Here is a 22808-nt window from a genome sequence, read left to right as displayed (position 1 = left end):
TCACTCTACTAATTATTAGTTTAGTAATTAATTACAAAGGGCAAACATGCCTTTACAGTAGAGAAATCTGGCAGACAAACTTCACATCACCAGTAATGTAACAAACTGACATATGCCTCCTGGTGTGGTACAGTGGGAAATACACAATATCACCTAGGTAATATTCTTGCTAAGAATGTTTAACCTGAATCTAATCAGGAGGAAACAATCAGACAATCTGGGCTGCACATGACAGATGATGGCCTGGACTCTTCAAAATATAAATGTCATAAAAGACACACACACAAATATGGGAGCCTGTTCTAAACTAAACTAAAAAGATACGACAATTAAATGCGATGTGTGAGGGGCGCCTGGGTGGCGCAGTTGGTTGGGTGGCTGCCTTCGGCTTGGGTCGTGATCCTGGGGTCCTGGGATCGAGCCCCGCGTCCGGCTCCCTGCTCAGCAGAGAGCCTGCTTCTCCCTCTCCCTCTGCCTGCCACTCTGCCTGCTTGTGCTCTCTCTCTGTCTCTCTGTCGAATAAATAAATAAAATCTTTAAAAAAAAATGTGATGTGTGAGCCTTGATTGACTTCTGGATCAGGAAAAGAGAAAACTATTATGGGCACTATGTGGACAAATGAGGAATCTGAATATGAACAAGATACCAAGATAATATGATTGTATCAATGTTAAATCTCTTGGTGTGGTATTGTGATTTCACAGGAGAATATCTTAGTTCTTGGGAGACACACTTAGGGGTAAAATGTCATGATCTCTTAACTTTCAAATGATTCGGTAAAATACATATTAACGAATAAATATATACATATAGAGATAACCACATGTGGCAAAATGATATCAATTAGTGAACCTATATGAAGGGTATATGGGTATTTGTTGTACTATTCTTTCAACTTCTCTGGTCTTGAAATATTTCAAAATTTGAAAAATAATAAAAATAGTTCATGTTTTTGCTTTAGATATTTAGATTCAGCCCTTACTTGAGCCAAGGAAATAGTGCCGTGGTCTCTGGCATTCCCTGATTTATTTTAGACTTTGTTATATAATGCTTCAGAAAATTCAAAAGAGCATGTTAATGAATACCACCTAGAAAGTCAAAGAATGTTTTTAAACAGGTGGAAGAAGAACAAGTGGCAACAATTCTAGGTTGCGAGAAAAGCCCAAACCCAAAGAAAAGTGGCTTTTGTTTTTATGATGCTGGGGTTGGTGATACACGAACCTCCCTTTCACCATCGATTAGTTCTCCCCTTGTGAAGAGCAACTCACTCACGCACCTGACATCCAGGGACCAGACTTGAGTATCAGCGAAGCCTCTGCCCATTGATCTAACAGAAAACAGAACAAAACAACACATGCTAAGAGAGATACCCTGCAGAGCTACCCTGGGGAGCTCAATTCTTCAGGGCCTGACCATATTTTGTGTGAGACTAATGCTAGCATTTGAAGGGAAAGACAGCAGGACTGCAGAATCTGGGCAAGGTGGGAATGGGCAAGATTGCTCCTTAAACCTGCTTTTTATGGGGCTCCTGGCTGGTTCAGTCAGTAGAGCCTGCAACTCTTGATCTAGGGGTTGTGAGTTCAAGCCCCATGTTGGGTGTAGAGATTACTTAAAAATAAAATAAAAACTGCTTTTTATGACACCTAGTTGTCTTCATTTTTATAAGCAGGGGTGGCATAACATTTTTAAAAACTTCTCAATTTTGTCTTAATTTAAAAAATTAGGGGCGCCTGGGTGGCTCAGTCGGTTAAGCATCTGACTCTTGGTTTTGGCTGAGGTCATGATGAGATGGAGCCCCCGTCTCGGGCTCTGAGTCGGGTTCCGTGCTCAGTGAGGAGTCTCCTTGAGATTCTCTCTCTCCCTCTCCTGCCCCTCCCCCTCCGCTCTCTCTCTCTCTCAAGTAAATAAAATCTTTTTTTTTAAATTTTATTCATTTATTTGACAGAGAAAGACACAGCAAGAAAGGGAACACAAGCAGGGGGAGTGGGAGAGGGAGAAGCAGGCTTCCCACAGAGCAAGGAGCCCGACGTGGGGCTCGATCCCAGGACCCTGGGATCATGACCTGAGCGGAAGGCAGACGCTTAACGACTGAGCCACCCAGGCGCCCCTAAACATATATAAATTTTTAAAAATGATTTTATTTAGGGGTGCGTGGGTGGCTCAGTCGTTAAGCGTCTGCCTTCCGCTCAGGTCATGATCCCAGAGCTCTGGGATGGAGCCCCACATTGGGTTCCCTGCGCAGCTGGAAGCCTGCTTCTCCCCCTCCACTCCCCCTGCTTGTGTTCCCTTTCTCACTGTGTCTCTGTCAAATAAATAAAATCTTTAAAAAAAATTAATATATGTTTCAAAGTATGCTTAAGAGCAGCAAAAAAAAAAAAAAGAAAAAAGAGCAGGGACACCTGGGTGGCTCAGTCAGTTAAGCATCTGGGCATCTGCCTTCGGCTCAAGTCATGATCTCAGGGTTCTGGGATCAAGTGCCATATCAGGAGCCTGCTTCTCCCTCTCCCTGCCTCTCGTCCTGCTTGTGCTCTCTCTCTGACAAATACATAAATAAAATCTTTAAAAACAAACAAAAAGGCAGCAAAGAGCATCTTGAAATTCAACAACTCCCGGGAGTCACAGTTCCGAGAAGGGTAGAAAGAATCACTGGTGTATTCACACATAGTGAAGTCCATTCATTCATTTACTCATTAAATACATGTATTATATTATCTCTACTGAGTAGCCTGCACTGTGCTAGACATATAGGAACAAACAAATGTAGAGCATAGTAAGTGTTTGACTAAAAAGGAAGATAGATCACAAAATAACCAGAGACCCTAACTGAGACGCTCTCCAATGGGCCACGTGCCATTGACTGTTTACATGAGTTGGGGAACACTGCTACCCCTACCCACGGACCACATTCAGGCTCTATTGACTCCAGGCTGAGCCACCTTTCTGCACATTTTGCTTCTTTGGGGGCTACTATGGGACTGTGCTTCATCTGTTGTTTTGGTTTAAAATGTTCCACTGCTTTCTTTCTAGAGATTAGGCTGGGGGTGCAGCCTCAGGACTCAAGAGACACAGGGTGATTATGAGCCCTCCCACAGAACCCTGGTACTCACTGGAGTGAGTACACCAGACACCACCACCCATCACCGCACATCACCACTGGAGATGAGCTACCATGCAAGAGCCTAGGTATTGTGTGAAACTGTATGCATGGGGAAGCTTCGAACATATGAATGTCCTTGGGACAACGGTGGCATTGAGGCTAAGCTGGGAAAAGAGCTGCAGTAGTTGCAAAAATATCCCCTTGACTTTGGTCCCTTCTGGTTTGCACACATTCCTCCTTGGAACTGCTTATTTCCTTCCCACTGGGAGCACCCGCTATTCCTGTCTTTCTGGGATTTTGTGGCCTTCCTCTCTCCACTTGAACAGCCTTGGCCCTGACCTGTGGGCATTACAGAAAGAAATGGGATGAGTTACGCCTGTGTGATGGGCGTGGCCGGGGATACGGAGCCGAGAGGGGAGAGAGGGTCTCTTCACGAACCTGAAAGTAAAAAGGTAAAAGGTACTGAATCTGTGACCCAGCTCCTCTTGTGAGACAGAGTTCTATTTTCCTGTCGTTGGCCTGGCTGGGTTAAGAAGGTGGTTCTGAGGGCTCAAACCTTCTTCCCAACCTCGCACAAGCAGGGGACACATGGAGAGATTCTTGTGGAACGTAAGTGACTATGACAGTACAGGGGCAACACACAGAGGGGCGCGTGTTCGTTATGTATGGCTGGAGAAATTATCTGTCTCCAGGGGGACATGTTTCATTGTGCATTAGCTTCTAGCCGCTTCCTTCCTCCCCGTTTCTCTGCCCACTCTCTTGATCACTGTCCTTTGGAGTCTCCTTTCCTCCCCGCCCCTCCTTCCCTTTCCACAGTGCCACTCTGCCCATCACTGTCTCCTGCCATCCTTCCTGCCATGTCCCCAGCTCCCTCTCTACTTTGCTCACTCTCACTCTTGCTGCCCAGGACTTGCTTTCCTGCTTCTCTCATTTGTCTCTGGTTCTCTCTAGCTCCCATTCTCTCATTCCATCTGTGTTTCCCTCTGCAGTACCAGCGCTTTGGGTACCCCGCAGCTAGTGATAACCTTTTCTCGTTACATTAAAGTCCACCGCAGCACTTGGTTTATTGATTGATTGGTTTTTATTTAAATTCTGGGGGAGGCAAGTAAAGAGAATTTTTTACAAAGTGAGAGAGCAGAGAGAAAACATGGAATCGAGCAGAGGGAGAATAGAGAGAAGGGGCAGGCAGCCTGAGCAGATGGGGTGGGGGCCGGAGAGGAGGCATCAGAAGAGGTGGAACCCATGGTGTCTTATTTCCCTTCAAATAAACTAGGGTGGATAGTCATGGTTGACGACAGCGGAGTCTGGATTACAAAGGGTTAAGTACCAAGTTAGGCTTGGCACCTCACTCAGAGGCAAAAGCTTCAGGGAGAAATGAGTTGGGTTAAATAAACTCAAGAAGCTGACGTGGGTAGAATTTCTTCTGCCTGACCCACTAACAACTGCGAACAGGACATTTTAGAAATGGTTTTTATTGAAATGCTTCAGTGGGGCATAGGCCCTGGAAGCAAGAGCTTGGCTCAGAGGCCAGGCCTGGGGAATGCTGCAGGAAAGTGGACGGTTGGTGGACTGGAGGGAGGGGTTGGGGAAGGAGGGCCGGCCGGGGTCAGGCAGCTGCTAGTCAGAGCAGTTCTGATGCTGTGTGTGCTCTCTCCTCTTGCCTCCTGTAATTAAAGCTTTCCTGATATGATTCTGGCTTCCTGAAGGGAAACTAGGATTTTGAAAACAAACAAGAAACAAAAAACAGCAGAGTCGCTTGGTTGCAATATATGCATATTTTAATCATAAAGCACTTAATCATGTCCTGAGGTCACTGCTGCTGGTCAGTTTCAAAGTACCTCATCCCCTGCTATAGCCCGGGCAGGAGGGGCTCTTCTAGAGAAACACAAATAACCATATAAAAAACCCTAACTGTACTCACCAGATCAGATATGCTCATGTAACTCCTTCACTGACCCAATCCTCCTCCTCACCGCCTGACACGGGAACCGCTCCCCCTTGTTTCTCTCCACATTTTTTTTTTTTTTACCTTACTCCCTTTTCATCCCACATTTGCTCCTCTCCCCTAACAGACTACATGGAATCCATGGACCAGCATAAATCAGTTGTTTTATTTTCCCTCAAAGGATGTAACCTTCCACTCCCCAAATGGCTTTGACAGTTTTCTCATTTGCGAGCTGAGGAGGGTATCAAGAGACATTGACCTTCCGGTTTTGCCTAAAGAGGGAACACTCAGTAACTATTATGCTCAGGTCCCTGATTTCCTTTCATTGTGCCTTTCCTCCCCCTCCCCCCATGTCCTTGCCTACCTTTTCCCTTTCCCTCCTGAACATTCTACCCACCCATCCCCACAGCCCTCTCTTGCCTGGTGTAGAGACGCTATAAGGCTCGTCTGCCTTCTACCCCACAGCATTCCCTGCTAGCAAGAGAAAGCCCAAGGCCTCGAGGAGTGTCTGCTCTCTCTTTAATCAGATTAGTCCCATTACCTACCCTGAGGAGTCAGATTTTGGTGTCACCGAGCTATCTGTAGAAGGAGAAGAAATTGTCAGACATCACTTGAAGAGCCCTGTCCCGTGGACGCCTGGGAACTGCCGAGAGAAATTAATCTTCCAGCTATTTAAGGCAATTTCTTTTCCATCATCCTTTGTCAAGAGGACTGCACTGGGAAATGAATCTGATGGGAGTCCCTGAACTGGTCCACTCCACTCGACAGAATCTCTCCAGTGCTGTGTGGCATCCATCATCCCGACGCAGCGGAGACATACAACATCCCTGCAAAGCCAGCTCCCCACCAGCACTCAGCAGCAAGAAGCCACAACTGCCCACAACTGGGCCTAGACACTTGCAGTTTTCCTCTACCTCTGCTCTACCTTCTCTCCAGAAAACCTACCACACATCGATCTCTTCCATTCTTTCTTTTATCCAAGATCCAGGAAGGAAGAGAAACGGGTATATGTAGAACAGAACATGGGACTGACGGTTGTGCATTTTCTTGCCTGAATGTTCGTAAGGCCTCAGCCAGTGCAGAATAGGTACTTACGTTAAACAGCTAGACCTCTGCCAAAGCCAGGTGTGAGCCGGAAACCGGGCAAGGGGAGAACTGCTTCGAGACCCATCTCTTCTCTCCAGACTTAATTTTCTTTCATGGGCTAAGGAGTCCTAGGCTCATTCACGTAAAAGAATTCCAATCTTCAACTCTCTTCCACCCTCAAGGTTATTTCCCAGGACAGTAATTTTCAAACTGTGTTCCTTTGGGTTCCAAGGAGTACCAGGGAGTGTGTATATATAAAGGTCTGTGGAGGCAGGGAGGTGGTGCTGTGGGCCGTGGCTCCATGGAGGAGGAGGCTCAGTGGTGGAGGCTCTGGAGCCCCCAACTCTATTTCTTTTTTTTTTTAAAGATTTTATTTATTTATTTAAGAGAGAGAATGAGATAGAGAGAGCATGAGAGGGGGGAGGGTCAGAGGGAGAAGCAGACTCCCTGCTGAGCAGGGAGCCCGATGCAGATCCCAGGACTCCAGGATCATGACCTGAGCCAAAGGCAGTTGCTTAACTAACTGAGCCACCCAGGCGCCCCCCCAACTCTATTTCAACCTGATTTGATTTCTCTCAGGTGTTAGAATTTCTCTCAAGAGTTCTTTTTTTTTTCAAGGTTCTGATTTTTTTAACGTAAGCTTTATGCTCAACGTGGGATTCAAACTGATGATCCCCAGATCAAGAGTCGCATGTTTCACCCACTGAGCCAGCCAGGTGCCCCTAAAGTTCTAATTTGTAACAAAGGTCTGCCAACCAGCGTCCTGAGAGGACCACTGTACCTGAGAACACAGCTAACCACTGGCTGGTGGCTCCTGCCCGCCTCTCATGGAGAGGAGGCCCAGGTCCCGGCTAGCCCTGGCCCTGGCAGCTCCCTGATTCCAGGGGCTCCTGAGGCACTTTCCAGCAAAATGAATCTCCTCAGGCACCAGAGTCATTTGTTTTCCAAACTCCCTGCTCCAATCTCACTAATTCCCAATTTCCCTGCATTTGACAAATGCAATTAACAAGCCTCGATCAGTTCCTGGCCGACAGCCCTCATCAATCAATACACGACTGAAGGAGGCTGAGGGGGAAGGGAAGGTATCCGCAGCCCAGGGGAGAGGAGGCCTTACCCCCTCAACTTCTCAAACCCCTCAGCCTCAAACTAGGATGCTGGGTTGTCACCCTCACCAGCCACTTCGTCCCTTCTCGCTCACTAAAAACAAAGCAGTACTGTTTATAGCCTCCTCTCCCATTTATTTTATTTTTTTAAGATTTTATTTATTTATTTGACAGAGAGAGACACAGGGAGAGCAGGAACACAAGCAGGGAGAGTGGGAGAGGGAGAAGCAGGTTCCCCGCCGAGCAGGGAGCCCGATGCAGGGCTCGATCCCAGGACCCTGGGATCATGCCCTGAGCCGAAGGCAGACGCTCAACGACTGAGCCACCCAGGCGCCCCTCCCATTTTTTTAAAGGTTTCTCCCATCAACCTCTTCTACCTGCCCTATGCTTAGGTCTTCTCTTTAACAGAAGGCCTTGCCGTCTGCTGCCACCGTAGCTTGGGAACCCCCTTAGTGCTGGGTGCGATAAATCAACCATCGCTCTGCTCTCAGCAGGGCCTCTTCCCCACCCACACGTGCCGGTGACAATTCTGTGCTGCTTCCTGTCCAGGAGGCTGTGAGCCCACCATCAACCGCTCTGTCCCCCACACATGCACACACCGGAGAGCCAAAAGGCCAGGGATCGCCGAGCTGGGGTCACTACCTCCTTCACGCCCACCTCTTTGTCCTCTTTCCCAGGGTCCAAACCTTCCCTTCCCAATTGGTTTAAGGTTCAAGATTCACCCTCTTCACCTTTCTGCTCTGCGCGCAGCACTGGCCTCCCCTCCCCCACAGCAGGGGGGAGAGCTCCTCCCTCTGCAGCTCCTCCTCATTCGGCCCTGTGCATCTTTCCACCTCATCAACTTTTCATCTCTTTGCAAACAGAATCGGGGAGTCTCTCCCTCCTCCCTGCCTCTCTCTCCTTCTCCTTTGTTATTAGCTTCTTGAGTGGGGATGCTAATGTATTCACTAGACAATGTCTTCACATCACTGTTTCCTGTAATTACAGTCAGTGCCCTCCCACTGTCCTGGCTTATTTGGCTGTAAAGTGCTTGGAGAAGGAACAGTGTGGACAAAAGACACAACACAGGCTGAGGTCGAGTAGTGTAATGTTAACATCCAAGAAAGTAAAATCACCGCTGTGGCAGGTCATTAACAACTAGTAACACATAGAGGTCAACGGCACCAGAGCTTAAAAAAATTATCAATACAATTGAGGACCCTTCCACTAGAGGATAGGGAGCTAGATCCACATTACCAGCAACAGTCCCCCCATGAAATGCAAGCAGCCACATCCACCCTCTTTCAAGGGGTAGAGCCACTATATTTGTCATGTAGATCAGCTACATTGTCACTGGAGACTCGGATCCAGCCATCCTCCCGGACATGGTAGAGGTTGACTGCACCTCCTGAGTAGGCATCTCTATAGGTGGCTTGGTAGATGGCTCGACGGGCCAGATCATAGGCCTGTTCCACCTCTAGGTCATAGGAGTAACCCCGATCCATGACCCCATAAGCATACACAGAGCCAGAACCTACAGAGAAGGTGGCCCCCGAGATCCGGTTTCCTTCACTGTCCACATAGTAGAGGCCTGGAAAGAGAGGTGAGGTTAGCAGGGAAAAAATGACCATCACTTCTGACATATAATTCATTCTCCAAGAAGAGTTCTCCATCCCTCTTGAAACCCAGGGAAGACCAACAGATATACAAGAAAATAGTACTTCTATTAAATTACTTAAAAAAAACAAAAAAAACAAAAAAACAGCTGGGGGCACCTGGGTGGCTCAGTCAGTTAAGTGTCTGCCTTCCACTCAGGTCACGATCCTGGGGTCCTGGGACTGAAATCCACATTAGGCTCCCTACTCAGTGGAGAGCATGCTTCTCCCTCTCCCTCTGCCTGCCACTCCCCCTGCTTGTGCTCTCTCTCTGTCAAATAAATAGAATCTATTAAAAAAATAGCTGAAGGAATCAAATTAAATATTAAGACTCCTGGATTCTAGGGCGCCTGGGTGGCTCAGTTGGTTAAGCGACTGCCTTCGGCTCAGGTCATGATCCTGGAGTCCCGGGATCGAGTCCCGCATCGGGCTCCCTGCTCAGCAGGGAGTCTGCTTCTCCCTCTGACCCTCTTCCTTCTCGTGCTTTCTATCTCTCATTCTCTCTCTCAAATAAATAAATAAAATCTTAAAAAAAAAAAATTTTTTTAAAAAGACTCCTGGATTCTACAACATACCACCTCATCTCACCTTACATCATAACTGCTTTCTTGTCCTCGCTGTATAACCAAAAAACAAGTATAATCCAAAGGACTTAGGTTTCTTTTTTTTTTTTAAGGTTTTTATTTATTTGACACAGAGAGAGAGAGAGCACAAGCACAAGCAGGGGGAGGGGCAGAGGGAGAAGCAGACTCCCTGCTGAGCAAGGAGCCTGATTCGAGCTCAATCCTGTGACTTAGAGGTTTCCAGCATAGAATTTCAGGCACTGTGGAAGATAATGTTTAAAACAATCCTAGCCCTGGGGCACGTGGGTGGCTGAGTCAGTTAAGCCTCTGCCCTCCACTCAGGTCATGATCCCAGGGTCTTGGGACCTCGCTCCGTGTTGGGCTCCCCGCTCAGCGGGGAGTCTGCTTCTCCCTCTCCCTCTACACCCCCACCTCATGCTCTGTCCCAAATAAATAAAATCTTAAAAAAAAAAAGAAAACAGGGCGCCTGGGTGGCTCAGATGGTTAAGCGTCTGCCTTCGGCTCAGGTCATGATCCCAGGGTCCTGGGATCGAGTCCCGCATCGGGCTCCCTGCTCCTTGGGAGCCTGCTTCTCCCTCTGCTTCTCTCTCTCTCATGAATAAATAAATAAAATCTTTAAAAAAAAAAAAAAGAAAACAATCCTAGCCCTCAAAGTTTAGGCTATCTAGGGGACAAGACATACATCATGCAGTAGGGAGAGAGCCTACAGTTCCAAATCATATCGCAAAGACCTCCCTGTCCAATACGGGAACCACTAGCCATGTGTGACCACTGAGCATTTGAAACGAAGCTGGCACCACATGCTGAAATGATAACATTCTGGATCTACAAAATATATTATTATTAAGATTTATTTTATTTATTTTTTAAGATTTAGATGGAGAGAGTGCACGTGCGCGAGTGTGTACGCACACAGGGTGGAGGGACAGAGAGAGAATCCTAAGCAGACTCCATGCTGAGTGCAACCCTGAGATCCCACCTGAACTGAAACCAAGAGTCAGATGCCTAATTGACTGCATCACCCAGGCACTCCAAAATAAAATATACATTAATTTCCCTTCCTTTATCTTCAATTTTTAAAACGTGGCTACTATAAAATTTAAAATTACACATACGGCTCACATTTTATTTCCATTGGACAGTGCTGGTAATAGATCAGGGGTTGGCCAAGCCAACTGCCTGTTTTTGTAAACAAAGTTTTACTGGAACACAGCCATACCCATTTGTGTACATATTGTCTATGACTGCTTTTGTGCTAAAGCAGGAGAGTTAGGTAGTTGAGACAAAGACCATATGGCCTGCAATCCTCCATTATTTACTATTTGGCCCTTTATGAAGAAGTTAGCTAATTTTTAGCATAGATGAAAATTTTTATCAATTCCAACTGCCTGCTGGACCTTCCCAACAGGATGCCTTTGTGACCAAGTTCAGATTCAAACCTCCTATCCTCAAATACTTTCAGTGGCTCTCCATTACCAACCAAACTCATCTCTCTCGTGCTCCACCAGCCCACACTGCCTCCTGTGTTCTCAGATTTTGCCTGCCAATGGGATCGTTAATCTTCTACTCTCACTGTACATCAGAATCACCTAAAAGCTTTTAAAAAAGATGCCCAGGACTTACCCCAGGTATTCTTTTTCAGTTGGTCTGGGGTGGAGAACAAGTATGGGACTTGTGTTTTAAGTTCTCTAGGTGATTCTAAGCAAGGCAGTTGAGAACCAAATGCTTACCAGTTTTCAGGTTCAAGGATTCCAATGTCTACCACAAACGAGCCCCTCCCCAGTCCCATCACCACTACCGTGCCTAGCGAACTCACTACCTGGTTCCAGTTTAGGTCTCCAGCTCTATGGATCACTACTCCTCTTCATACAACCTTAGTTCTGATTAAACTGGGCTTTCGGGGGCGCCCGGGTGGCTCAGTCAGTTAAGCATCTGCCTTCAGCTCAGGTCATGATCCCAAGGTCCTGGGATCAAGTTCCACATGATCAAGTCCCACAGTCCCTCCCGCTGAGCAGGGAGCCTGCTTCTCCTTCTGCCTGCCGCTCCGCCACTTGTGTGCACGTGCCCTCTTCCTCCCTCAAATATTTTAAACAAACAAACAAACTGGGCTTTCAGTTATTCCCCCCAAAGCGCACGCTTCGTCCCCCCCCCCCTTTGGTCACCACGCTTCCTTTCTCTCATTTGCACATCCTGGACAACTGCCACTTATCCATGAAGTCGTCCTAATTCCTCCCATCAGAAATAATCCCTTCTTCCTCAAAACTCCCTCAGCATCATATCAGTTCTTTTACAAATGGCATTCATCTCATTTAGCCTCATATTAAGTAACCTGTGATCCTTTTTCAGTCATCTGCTTTTTGAGGTAAGGGGCTGACTCATCCTAAATGGGACGGGCTGTCAGGAAGGTTCCTGAGAAGGCGCCATTTAGGTTATGCTCTAGCTTCTCGGGTTTTCCTTGCTAGCCAGCATCTATACTCTCGTACACCGCTTCCATCAGCTAAGGGTACAAAGCAACATCTCCAAAATGCTTCCCTGGGCCGCATGAAATGTATGGAGCTGTTCTTTTACATTTTCCCCAAAAAAGCGTCTCAATTTCCCAAGTAACAAGCTACGCTCCTCTCACATCCATTTTTTAATCTTCTCAATCTCCACTGAGTAGTGAACTGAGAGTCTCCAAAGCAAGTGGAAAAGTGCTGGGTATCCTGCAGTTAGTTGTTCGACAGAAGAAAACTAGGCATTCAGTAAGCAGGTGAATGAATGAAGCAAAAACAAAAGGGAATAATAACTACTCAAGCATGGAGGGGGAATATTATACAGAAAGTGACTAGCTGTATTCCAACTTGATAAAGAGACATCCAAAACTGGTTGAAAAGCTGAGATGCCAGGCTGGCTCAGTCTGTGGAGTGTGCAACTCTTGATCTCAGGGTGGTGAGTTAGAGCCCCACGTTGGATGTAGAGATTACTTAAGTGAATAAAACTTAAAAAAAAAAAACAAAAAACCACAACTGGTTGAAAAGGAACTGACATTAGATACAAGGTTGAACTTCCTGGCAAGGTTTTTATATACTAGAAAAAGACTAAGGAATTTATTTTCAGAGATGACAGAACGGGACCTAGGGTCCTAGGGTGAATCTATCAAGCAAGAAAAGGATGAGCCCTAAAGGCCCCTTCTAGGCCAAAGACTCCCTAAAGGAAAAAAGGAAGAGAAATGACTGACTTCCTGTATATTAGAGTTTCACTGTCCAGTACAGAGGCCACTTGCAACATGTGGCATTGAGCACTTGAAATGGGGCTAAGGCACATGCCAAAATGGTATTATTTTAGGTATTCTGTATTAAATGAATCATTACAATGTCCCCATCTTTTTACTTTTTAAATATGTCCACTAGACAATTCTAAAAAATTGTTATTGGGGCGCCTGGGTGGCTCAGTCAGTTAAGCGTCTGCCTTCGGCTCAGGTCATGATCCTGGAGTCTGGGGATCGAGCCCCACATCGGGCTCCCTGCTCAGTGGGGAATCTGCTTCTCCCTCTCCTTCTGCTCCTCCCCCCGCTCATGCTCATTCACGCTCTCTCTCTAATAAAATCTTAAAAAAAAAATTGTTATTATTATTATTTTTTTTAAGTAACCTCTACACCCAATGTGGAGCTTGAACTCACCACCCTGAGATCAGGAGTTACATGTTCCACTGACTGACCAGCCAGGTGCCCCTCTATTAGACAATTTTATTTATTTATGTATTTATGTATTTATTATTTATTTTTTAAAGATTTTATTTATTTATTTGACAGAGAGAGACACAGCTAGAGAGGGAACACAAGCAGGGGGAGAGGGAGAGGGAGAAGCAGGCTTCCTACGGAGCAGGGAGCCCGATGCGGGGCTCGATCCCAGGACCCTGGGATCATGACCTGAGCCGAAGGCAGACACTTAACGACTGTGCCACCCAGGCGCCCCTCTATTAGACAATTTTAAATTACACGTGTGGCTCACCATTATATTTTTATTAGAATGCCCTGACTGGAGTTTTTATGTCTATTATCCAATTTAATTTTCAAATACACTCTTTGTAGGTCTTATCATTTTATGCGAGAGAGAAGAGGAGAAACATTATGTGCCAGACACTACATGCTTTATGTGTATTACTTCATTTAACCAACCTAACAGATGATGAAAGTCACTGGGAAAATGAGCAGCCAAAGTAAGGTCACATGGGGTAGTCAATGACACAGCTAGTCTAAGCTCCATGCCCTCCCCTACGCTGTGGTGCCTTCCTTGAACAAAAAGAAAGGGCAGAGAACCTAATCAACACATCCTCAGCACTGACACAAAGACCTTTCCTTCACCTGTTCATCCAACCCTTCCTCTCTGTAATGCCAGCCCAAAAACCATGTGGTTGCAACATAACTCACCAGGGCCTCTCTTATCCCAGCCACAGATCATGGTGCCCATGGACAGCCCCATGCCTTTATACTGATACACCATGTTGGCAAGCAGCTTGGAGGCAGCTGCTACCGAGATGCGTTCCTTGTTTCGAAGCTCATAGATGCGACATTGCCGAGCCAACAGCCGCTCCCAGAAGCTGCAGTCCGCTGCACCCCCAGCCATGGTGCCCAGCAGGTAGGGATTGATCTCTATCACCTTCTTTACTGTCTGGGAGGCTATATAGGCACCAGCTGTGGCCCGAGAGTCCGCTGCAACAATGACTCCATGTTGAAACTGTTAAGATCAGAGGAAAACACAAAGCAGGCCACATCAGACCACAGAAACATCTCCTTGACATTTCTTTTTGCATCAGTGGAAAACCAGAACATCTCTTTCTCTGTCCTTTACACTTCACAAAATGCTTTCACATACTGATATCAACTAAGCTTCACACTGATCCCTCGACATGGGTGTGACCAGTATTAACTTCAATTTTTCACTTTATAGATCAGGAAACGGGTTCACTGAGATCGAATGACCTGCCCAAGATCGTAAAGCTAGTTATTGCAAAGCTGGATCAGGAATCCCAGTTGTCTGGCTCCTACTACAGTGTTCCCTCCCACCATCCTTCCCCTCAAAAGACATAGCTTTTCAGTTACCCTCGCCTAATGGGGACCCGGTTTCTATAACCTTTAGTTAATGGTTAAACATCCTTTCCTCTGCCAATATTCATTGCTTTGAGGCCTCCCCTTTCCTGGACCGGAGCCACCTGGGGGTTGCCTAGGAATCAACCCAAGCAGCCTCGAGTTTCTTCTCCCCCTTAACCTCAGCCCCACGGTCCTACGGCTAGACCGAGAAGAGAGGCCCCTCGGGGCAATGAGACAGCGAAACCACCGGGGTCGGGCGGACAGGCCCGAGGCTCCCACTAGGCTCCGTGGTCGCGGCCTCCGCGGGCTCCGGTCCATCCGGAAGGCCGGGAAGGCAGGGAAGGGCGCGGGCGCGCGGGGCTCAGCCCGGCGCGGCGGTTAGGTCCGCACCTTGAAGGCCAGGGTGGTGGTTCCATGAAGCATTTCGATTCTGGGCTCCTCCGCGACACCCCACTTGGGCGCGGCCAGGCTCAGCCCATCGCTGGGACTCCCTGGACCCAGGTGCAGCAGATCCGCGCGACCCCCGAGTCCGAAAAACCCGAGCCCGTTCACCGGTAGCGGCCTCTCCAACACGCTGGCCAGCGCCATGTCTAATAAGGGCACAAGGAACTCGCTGCGAGAAGGCCTACCAGAGAGCAGCCGGGCAACGCCTCGCCGTCACAGCTTCACTTCCTATTAAAGCTAGCCCAAGGAGGAGCCATTTTAACTACTGGCAGCCACGCCTCCAAAAGCAAGAGCCAAACGCCAGGGACCGTTTTCACCGAGGGAGAAAAAATAAATACCTTAGATTCCTCTAAAATTTAAAAGGATGTTGTTGTCATCCTGACTTTAGTCAGGCAAGCAGTACTGAATTAAATTCACCTCCAATTCTTACGAAGCGATTGGAAACGTCCGTGTTGCGTAAGGGAAGTGAAGCCGGCCATCTTTGAGAAGGGCGTGACTAGTTGAAAATCCTTTCAGAACCCTCAGCACTAAGTCGTGCCCGCCCCTGTCGGGTGTCCAAGCAATACTTTACATCTGTGCGGCGTTAGCATCCTATTAACGCGAGTGAAATTGCCATTTTGTTTAAGGGCACCCTGTAATACTGGGTAAAGTAATGATGTACTCTGAGGCCATTTTCCTGTGAAGTTAGTTAAACCCCAGTAGTTTGTGGTAAATATAAAAGTGCTATACCTCTTGTTTGATAGCATTAATCGCCACACTACCCAAATTCTGTAACGTAACCAATTTTTAAGATTTAATATTCTCTTTACTCCCACCCTGTGGTGGAAATTCTAATAAGTAATGTATTGCCCAAAAGGCAGAAAAATAAAGAAGGAAACGTATGGGACTCAGTTAATCCACAAACTAGATTCTCAATTCAGCTCCGAATAACTGAGTCAATAGTCATTTACCATCTTAGAGCCTGGAGGAGGGTTGACACTCCATAAAGATGTACCAAGAGGTTCTCTAACTTAAGCTTGCTAAGACAAGCTCTTTATTAATACAGGAATGTGGTGTATATCATTGTCTCTCCCTCTCTCCACCCACCTTCATTTTTCAACCCTTTTGGGACCCATAACAAACAAGGAAGTGGGCAAACGTATGAAATGTTGCCTCCTTTATGGTTCTATGAAGTCAGTGTCTGGCCTTCCTTGTTGGATTCCAGCAGCAATATCCGTCAATATCTAAATTCCACTTCCCTCTGAGGCCCAACTCAGCCCCTCCTCTTCCCCAGAAGACTCTGCATATGTTGTATTTTTAATGCTGAAATTTGGCAACCCTTTCCAAGCCCAACTATCAGAATGTAATGAAGCAGAAGATCTTTATCTGCGTCTCACACTTGGTGTGGAAAATGCAGAGTGTGTCTGTTTATAGAGCAGGTATTATTTCGCAGTACCCCCTGCATTGCAACTTGTCCTCCTTCTGACTCTTCTCTGTGGTTCGTTCACACTGAAACTAATAGCATTTGTACCTCTCTTAAGACACTTTCACATTTTACCTGGCTGTAAGTGTACTTGATTGTGAGCTTCTAAAGACAGGTATTTCTCTACTACTCATCTCTGTGCCCACTGTATGCTTAGTAAATGCTTGCCAAGTGAATACATGAGAGAATGGCAACATATTCTTCCAGTTGCAGAGGCTTGAAGCTCTGGCCATCTTCAACAACTCGCCTTCCTTTCCATCACATTCAGTAAGTTGCCAAGTCCTGTTGATTCTTCCTCTACAATGCTTCTCACATTCTTTTTGATTGCAACTGATACCACCTTTGGCTTCTTATTATTTCCTTACCCCTGAATTACTGAAATAGTCTCCTGATTTTCTGGGCCCAAACTGTACTCTCTAATTCATTTTGCACAGTACCAGATTGATTTTCCTAAAACACCCTCTTAATCTTATCTTTTACCCGCTTAAAAATGTTCTGTAAAATTCAGCTCCTCAGCATGGCATTCAAGGCCTACCATAATCTGTTCTCAACTTACCTTATATTAGTTCTCTAGATAGATAGATAGATAGATAGATAGATAGATAGATAGATAGATAGATATGTATATCACCTGTCACTATCTCTAGCTATCTGTATCTACATATAGAGATATATGTCAAACAGAGAAAGACAAATACTGTATGATATCACTTATAGGTGGAATCTAACAAAGCCAAACTCCATAGAAACTGAGAGTGGATTGGTAGTTATCCAGGAATTGTGGAGTAGGGGAAATGGGGAGATGGTGGTCAAATGGTACATACATACTTCCAGTTATAAGAAGAATAAATTCTGGGAATCTAATGTACAGCACTGTGATTATAGTTAATGATGCTGAACTGTATTGCATACTTGAAAGTTGCTAAGAGAGTAGATTTTAAATGTTCTCAACACCACCACCACAAAAATGGTTAATTATGTAAAGTGAAAGAAGTGTTAACTAACCTTATTGTGGTAAACATTTTGCAATATATGCATGTATCAAATCATCACACTGTACACCTTAAACTTACACAATGTCATGTGTCAATTTTATCTCAATAAAGTGGGCTTGGGGAAGAAAAACATGATAATTGTTGTAGTTGAGAGGTGAAAGAGGAGATCAACATAGCTTGGGGTGAGGTGGGGAGACCAGGAAGGCCTTGCTAAGGAAGTGTGGATTCATTTCCCTAAATACCACTAGGGTCCCATTGTTCCTCAAACCAACAGCCTCTCCTCTCTCAGACCACACCTGGGGAGGATTTTCAGCATAGATGGTACTCAAGCCAGGCTTTGAAGGATAGGATTAAAATAGATGAAGGAGAGGGGCGCCTGGCTGGTAGAGTGTGGTTCTTGATCTTGGGACTGTAAGTTCGAACCCCACATTGGGTGTAGAGATTATTTAAAAATAAAATCTTAGGGGCGCCTGGGTGGCTCAGTCGTTAAGCGTCTGCCTTCGGCTCAGGTCATGATCCTGGAGTCCTGGGATTGAGCCCCACATCGGGCTCTCTGCTCGGCGGGAAGCCTGCTTCTCCCTCTCTGACTCCCCCTGCTCGTGTTCCCTCTCTCGCTGTGTCTCTCTCTGTCAAATAAATAAATAAATAAATAAATAAATAAAATCTTAAAAATAAATAAATAAATAATAAAATATTAGGCACCTGGGTGGCTCAGTCTGTTGCCTTCAGCTTGGGTCATGATCCTGGGTCCTGGGATGGAGCCCCGAGTCGGGCTCCCTGCTCAGCGGGGAGTCTGCTTCTCTCTCTCCCACTGCCCTACCCGCCCACTCGTGCTCACTCTCTCTCTCTCAAATAAATAAATAAATAAATAATGTTTTAAAAAATAAAATCTTTAGGGCACCTGGGTGGCTCAGCTGGTCAAGCGACTGCCTTCGGCTCAGGTCATGATCCTGGAGTCCGGGGATCGAGCCCCACATCGGGCTCCCTGCTGGGCGGGGAGTCTGCTTCTCCCTCTGACCCTCCCCCCTCTCATGCTCTCTATCTCATTCTCTCTCTCAAATAAATAAATAAAATCTTTAAAAAAAATAAAATCTTTAAAAAATAGGTGAAAAAATAGATGAAGGGGAGGTATGAGATGTGTTAGGAATGGTGTGAAAAGAGGTTGTGGTAGATGGATCAGGATGGGTCTATAGTGGGTCCCATTTAAGAATGCCAGCCTGGGGAAGAGAAGGTGGTTTGGGTTTGATCTTGCAGCCCTTCAAGGTTTCTTAGTAGAGAAGACACAGGACTTGAGTGATACCTTAGGAAAACATGTCAGTGTGGAGGATAAGAGTAGAGGGGAGACAGGAGGGTGGCCAGTTAGAAGGCCATTCAACTGTCCAGATCTGACTTGAGAATGGCTTGACCTAAGGAGGTGACAATCCATCCATATATACAGCAGCTAAGGCTTTAATCTTTAAAAACAGGAGACATACTTACCTCTCCAGTAAGAGTCCCATGTGGTCCTGTGCAAAAGAAAGGAGAAAAACTGGTTGGACTTGAGTGTGACCTCCTGGTTTCTCCAGTCTTCTCATGACATATTTGCACTTGCCCTTAGTACTGACTCTATAACCCCGCCATCATGGTGTCTGGGGGGTCCAGGCTCTTTCCCTTGTGTGTGGGTCTGTTTCTTTTACTAAACCCATTTCCACAGCACCCCTTTGAGCTGCAGTGTTTGGTAAAATATACTCCAGATGGTGCCAGAAGTAGTTGCAGCTTGTCACTCTGCCTCAATCTACTTCGTCTTTCTGAAGGGCCAGCTGTCAGGGTCTACTAATCCCATCTCTTGCCCATCCCTGGCTGGTCTAAGACTTAGACTCAGCCTTATGGGGACAAGGTCAGTTGTTTCTCTTGTCTTGGAACTACAAACAACTCTCTTGCTCTTGTGAACTACTGGGCAGAAGGGGGACCGGAAGAGGGAAGGCCATTAGATACTTTCAGCTACATCCTCAGAACTTTCCCACAGAGAAGCTATACTGCCAGAGAACTGTCAGGAATGCTGTCTTCATGCAGATGGAAGTTCATATGCACCTCCAAAGCAGAGGAGAATCAAGAGTTGGACTTGCAGCCGACTGAGCTACCCAGGTGCCCCTTTATTTTTTTTTTTAAAGTAAGCTCTAGGGGCGCCTGGGCGGCTCAGTCATTAAGCATCTGCCTTTGGCTCAGGTCATGATCCCGGGGTCTTGGGATCGAGCCCCGCATCGGGCTCCCTGCTCGGCGGTAGCCTGCTTCTCCCTCTCCCACTCCCCCTGCTTGTGTTCCCTCTCTTGCTGTGTCTCTCTCTGTCATATAAGTAAATAAAATCTTAAAAAAAAAAAGTAAGCTCTGTGCTCAACATGGGACTCGAACTCATAACCCTGAGATCAAGAGTCACATGCTTTACCAACTGAGCCAGCCAGGTGCCCCTCACAGCATTCCATTCTGATGGCATTAGAGCCCTGACTTGTCTTTACCTCCTCCTAGGCTGGGAGCTCTTGCAGGGCCGGGACAGAGCCTCATTTGTCTTTGCATGCCCCATGCCCCCCACAAGAGAAACAAGAGGGACCCAGCTGTGCTCCTTCCACTCATGCCTCCTTTCCTTTGAAGTTACCCCAGCCCCCGCCCCACTCCAGGTGCTTGGAGGTTGATAGACGGGAGACTCCTTGGGTGACGCTCAGGTGTGTCACGAGCAGCGTCTTCCCAGCAGTGGCGACTTCACTGGCCTCCTCCTGTCTCCCCTCAGCAATCCTCTGAGGAGGAGGAGGAGGCTCCTCCTCAGAGCCAGTCCCAAAGCCTGATTTGGGGGTAGGCAGAAGTGAAGCCATAGATTGCATGCCCTTCCGTGCCCCTCCATGGGGCGTGGGGGTTCTGGCTGTAGCCCAGCTTCTCTTTAGCGTCTCTCTCTTCCCCCACCTGGCTCCAGCCCACAAAACCCTGACCTTGTTCCTTCCAGCCATCACTCAGCCCCAGGGATGGCTCTGCAGGATGTGTGCAAGTGGCAGGCCCCCGGCACCCAGGGACCATCATCGCCTCACCTGCCTCGGGCGGGTGGCTGGGCCATGCCCCCAGGCTGGGACCCTCAAACCTTCCTGCGGATCCACGGCCCCAGGCTGGCGCATGGCACCACCACGTTGGCCTTCCGATTCCGGCACGGAGTGATCGCTGCCGCCGACACACGGTCCTCCTGTGGCAACTATGTGCAGTGTCCGGCCTCATGCAAGATCATCCCCGTGCACCAGCACCTCGTGGGCACCACCTCCGGCACGTCGGCGGACTGTGCCGCCTGGTACCGTGTGCTGCGGCGGGAGCTGCGGCTGCGGGCACTGAGGGACGGTCAGCTGCCCAGCGTGGCCGGTGCCGCCAAACTCCTGTCGGCCATGATGTCCTGCTACCGGGGGCTGGATCTGTGCGTGGCCACCGCGCTGTGTGGCTGGGACCGCTCGGGCCCTGCCCTCTTCTATGTCTACAGTGACGGCACCCGCCTGCAAGGGAACATCTTCTCAGTGGGCTCTGGATCTCCCTATGCCTACGGCGTGCTGGACCGTGGCTACCGCTACGACATGAGCCCCCAGGAAGCCTACGCCCTGGCTCGCTGCGCCGTGGCCCACGCCACCCACCGCGATGCCTACTCCGGGGGTTCTGTAGACCTTTTCCACGTGCGGGAGAACGGATGGGAGTATGTGTCCCGCAACGATGCCTATGTGCTGTACTCGGAACTGCAGAAGCTTCCGGAGCCAGGGAAGGAGGAGGAGGAGGAGGCCCGCTGGGACCAGCCTGAGCCAGTCACCCTGCACAGAGACTCCAGAATGCCCGCGGAGACTGAGATGCTGTGAGAAGCGGCAGGACTTGGGGGGGGGGGGTTGCTTAGGCCAAGGGATTGGGGTGGGAGGATGGGCACGGGGTTGGGGAGGTGGTGGGAGCAGCCTCAGGGCATCTGGCTCCAGCCCCCAGGGGTCCCCAGCTCTGTTTGTTCCACGTCTTCATCCCTTTCTGCCTCCCAGTGCTATTGATGGCTCTGTCCAACATGTTCCTCTGGTTGCCTGATGGATTGGTCCAGCCAACTTCCCACCCCCAAGTTCTCCTCTCAGCGAATCCTCCGGGGCGTGCCTACTGCATGCCAGACACGGGGCTAGGTGCTAGACCCTCTTTCTCACCACCCCCTTCGCCGCTTTTTCCCACCCGATCCCCCGCTCCCTTTGCCTCCCATTCCTGTGCTCATCTCAGCTTCAGTCTTTGTCACTGTGTCACCTTGGTGAGGGGGCTAGCAGGGAGTGGAGTAAGGAGGGCCGAGTGGCCCAGAGTGCCCAGGCTGAGGGGGGGCGGGCAGGGCAGCGTGGACCCTGTGGTGGTGAGGGGCTTCTCCCAGCTGCTCTCCCCTCGGCCCCCTCCCCTGCCCCCGAGGGACTCTAAGGACTACAATCACTACTCCTTCTGAATGCCCTTCTCGTGGTAACTCTGAGGTAATGATTATCCTCACTTTACGGAAGAGGAAACAGGTTCAAAGGGTTATGTGACTCGCCCGGGGTCGCAGAGTAAGTGGCAGAGATGAGGCTGGGACCCGGGTCTTCGGCTCCAGAGCTCTGCTCCTTCAGCCCAACTCTGTCCTCCCAGGCCCTCTTCCTTGCCTTCCTTCTCTGCTGAAGGCCCTGCAGGCATCTGGGAGGGAGGTGGGGGAGGAAGTAGCTGGGCCAAACCCCTGCCCGGTGGGCAGAGGAGCCCGAGGGCCTGGAGGGCGGTCACCCCCACTCCCCCCTCCAGGACCTGGAGCCAGGGCCGCAGCCCGCTGGGAACTCAGTCACTGCTGTGGCCAGACTTCTTTCCCTCTTTCCCCTTCCTCCTTAATTCCCTTTGCCTTCTTTCCAGCCTTTCCTTCCTGTCACTCCCCCTGGGGAATGAAGAAAGGAGGGAGGTGGCTGTGCCAGTGGGAACTGTCGGGCTAGCACATCTCTCCCGCCCCTCCTGCCCCTCCTCCAGCTCCCCCGTAAGCCAAGTTCCAGGAGGGCCACCTTCCCTGCCCTGCCCCTCCCCAGGCAAAGTTGAAGGGGGGTGGGTGGAAAGCACAGTCAACCGAGGGGACTGACCTTCCGGGACTGACCGGAAGAAAGGTTCCTGAACCTTCCTCCTCTAATCCCACTCCTGCAGAGCTTCCAGTCCCAAGATTCGCAGCCCCCTTTCCTCCATCCTGGACACCCCTCCTCTCAGCCTGCAGCCCAGCTCTGAGCCCCAAGCCTCAACATTGCACTTCCTGCTAAGAATTCCTCCAGGCTGGAGCCGGCTGGGACAGAGGAGACCCCCAGGCTCTGGCCTTCAGGGCATAATCAGGGAGGAGGGAGGAAAGGCAGGGAATCTCAGGAAGGAAAGCAGTGGAGGCA

The 22808-nt window shown here is 48.5% G+C and overlaps 2 protein-coding genes across 3 annotated transcripts; one reads left to right on the top strand and one right to left on the bottom strand.

Annotated features, from left to right (window-relative positions):
- Nucleotides 1-8301: 8301 nt before the first annotated feature.
- Nucleotides 8302-15441, bottom strand: PSMB5 (proteasome 20S subunit beta 5). 2 transcript variants are annotated; one of them, XM_027571922.1, is made up of 3 exons: nt 14908-15181; nt 13858-14164; nt 8302-8801 (listed from the first exon to the last, which is right to left on the bottom strand). In XM_027571922.1, exons 1-3 carry the CDS (start codon nt 15103-15105, stop codon nt 8515-8517), a joined length of 792 nt encoding a protein of 263 aa, XP_027427723.1. In that variant the 5' UTR covers nt 15106-15181; the 3' UTR covers nt 8302-8514. The 2 variants fall into 2 exon arrangements, with proteins under 2 accessions (XP_027427723.1, XP_027427724.1); XM_027571923.1 differs by lacking the exon at nt 14908-15181 and adding an exon at nt 15300-15441 and having other exon boundaries at nt 8304-8801.
- Nucleotides 15442-20408: 4967 nt separating this feature from the next.
- On the top strand, nt 20409-21269 carry PSMB11 (proteasome subunit beta 11). The gene has a single exon (XM_027570349.1). The coding sequence runs from the start codon at nt 20409-20411 to the stop codon at nt 21267-21269; it is 861 nt and encodes a 286-aa protein (XP_027426150.1).
- Nucleotides 21270-22808: the final 1539 nt, after the last annotated feature.

This window comes from Zalophus californianus, chromosome 6 (assembly GCF_009762305.2).
Source record: "Zalophus californianus isolate mZalCal1 chromosome 6, mZalCal1.pri.v2, whole genome shotgun sequence".
Lineage (NCBI taxonomy): Eukaryota > Metazoa > Chordata > Mammalia > Carnivora > Otariidae > Zalophus > Zalophus californianus.
This window is presented reverse-complemented; position numbering and strand designations above follow the sequence as displayed.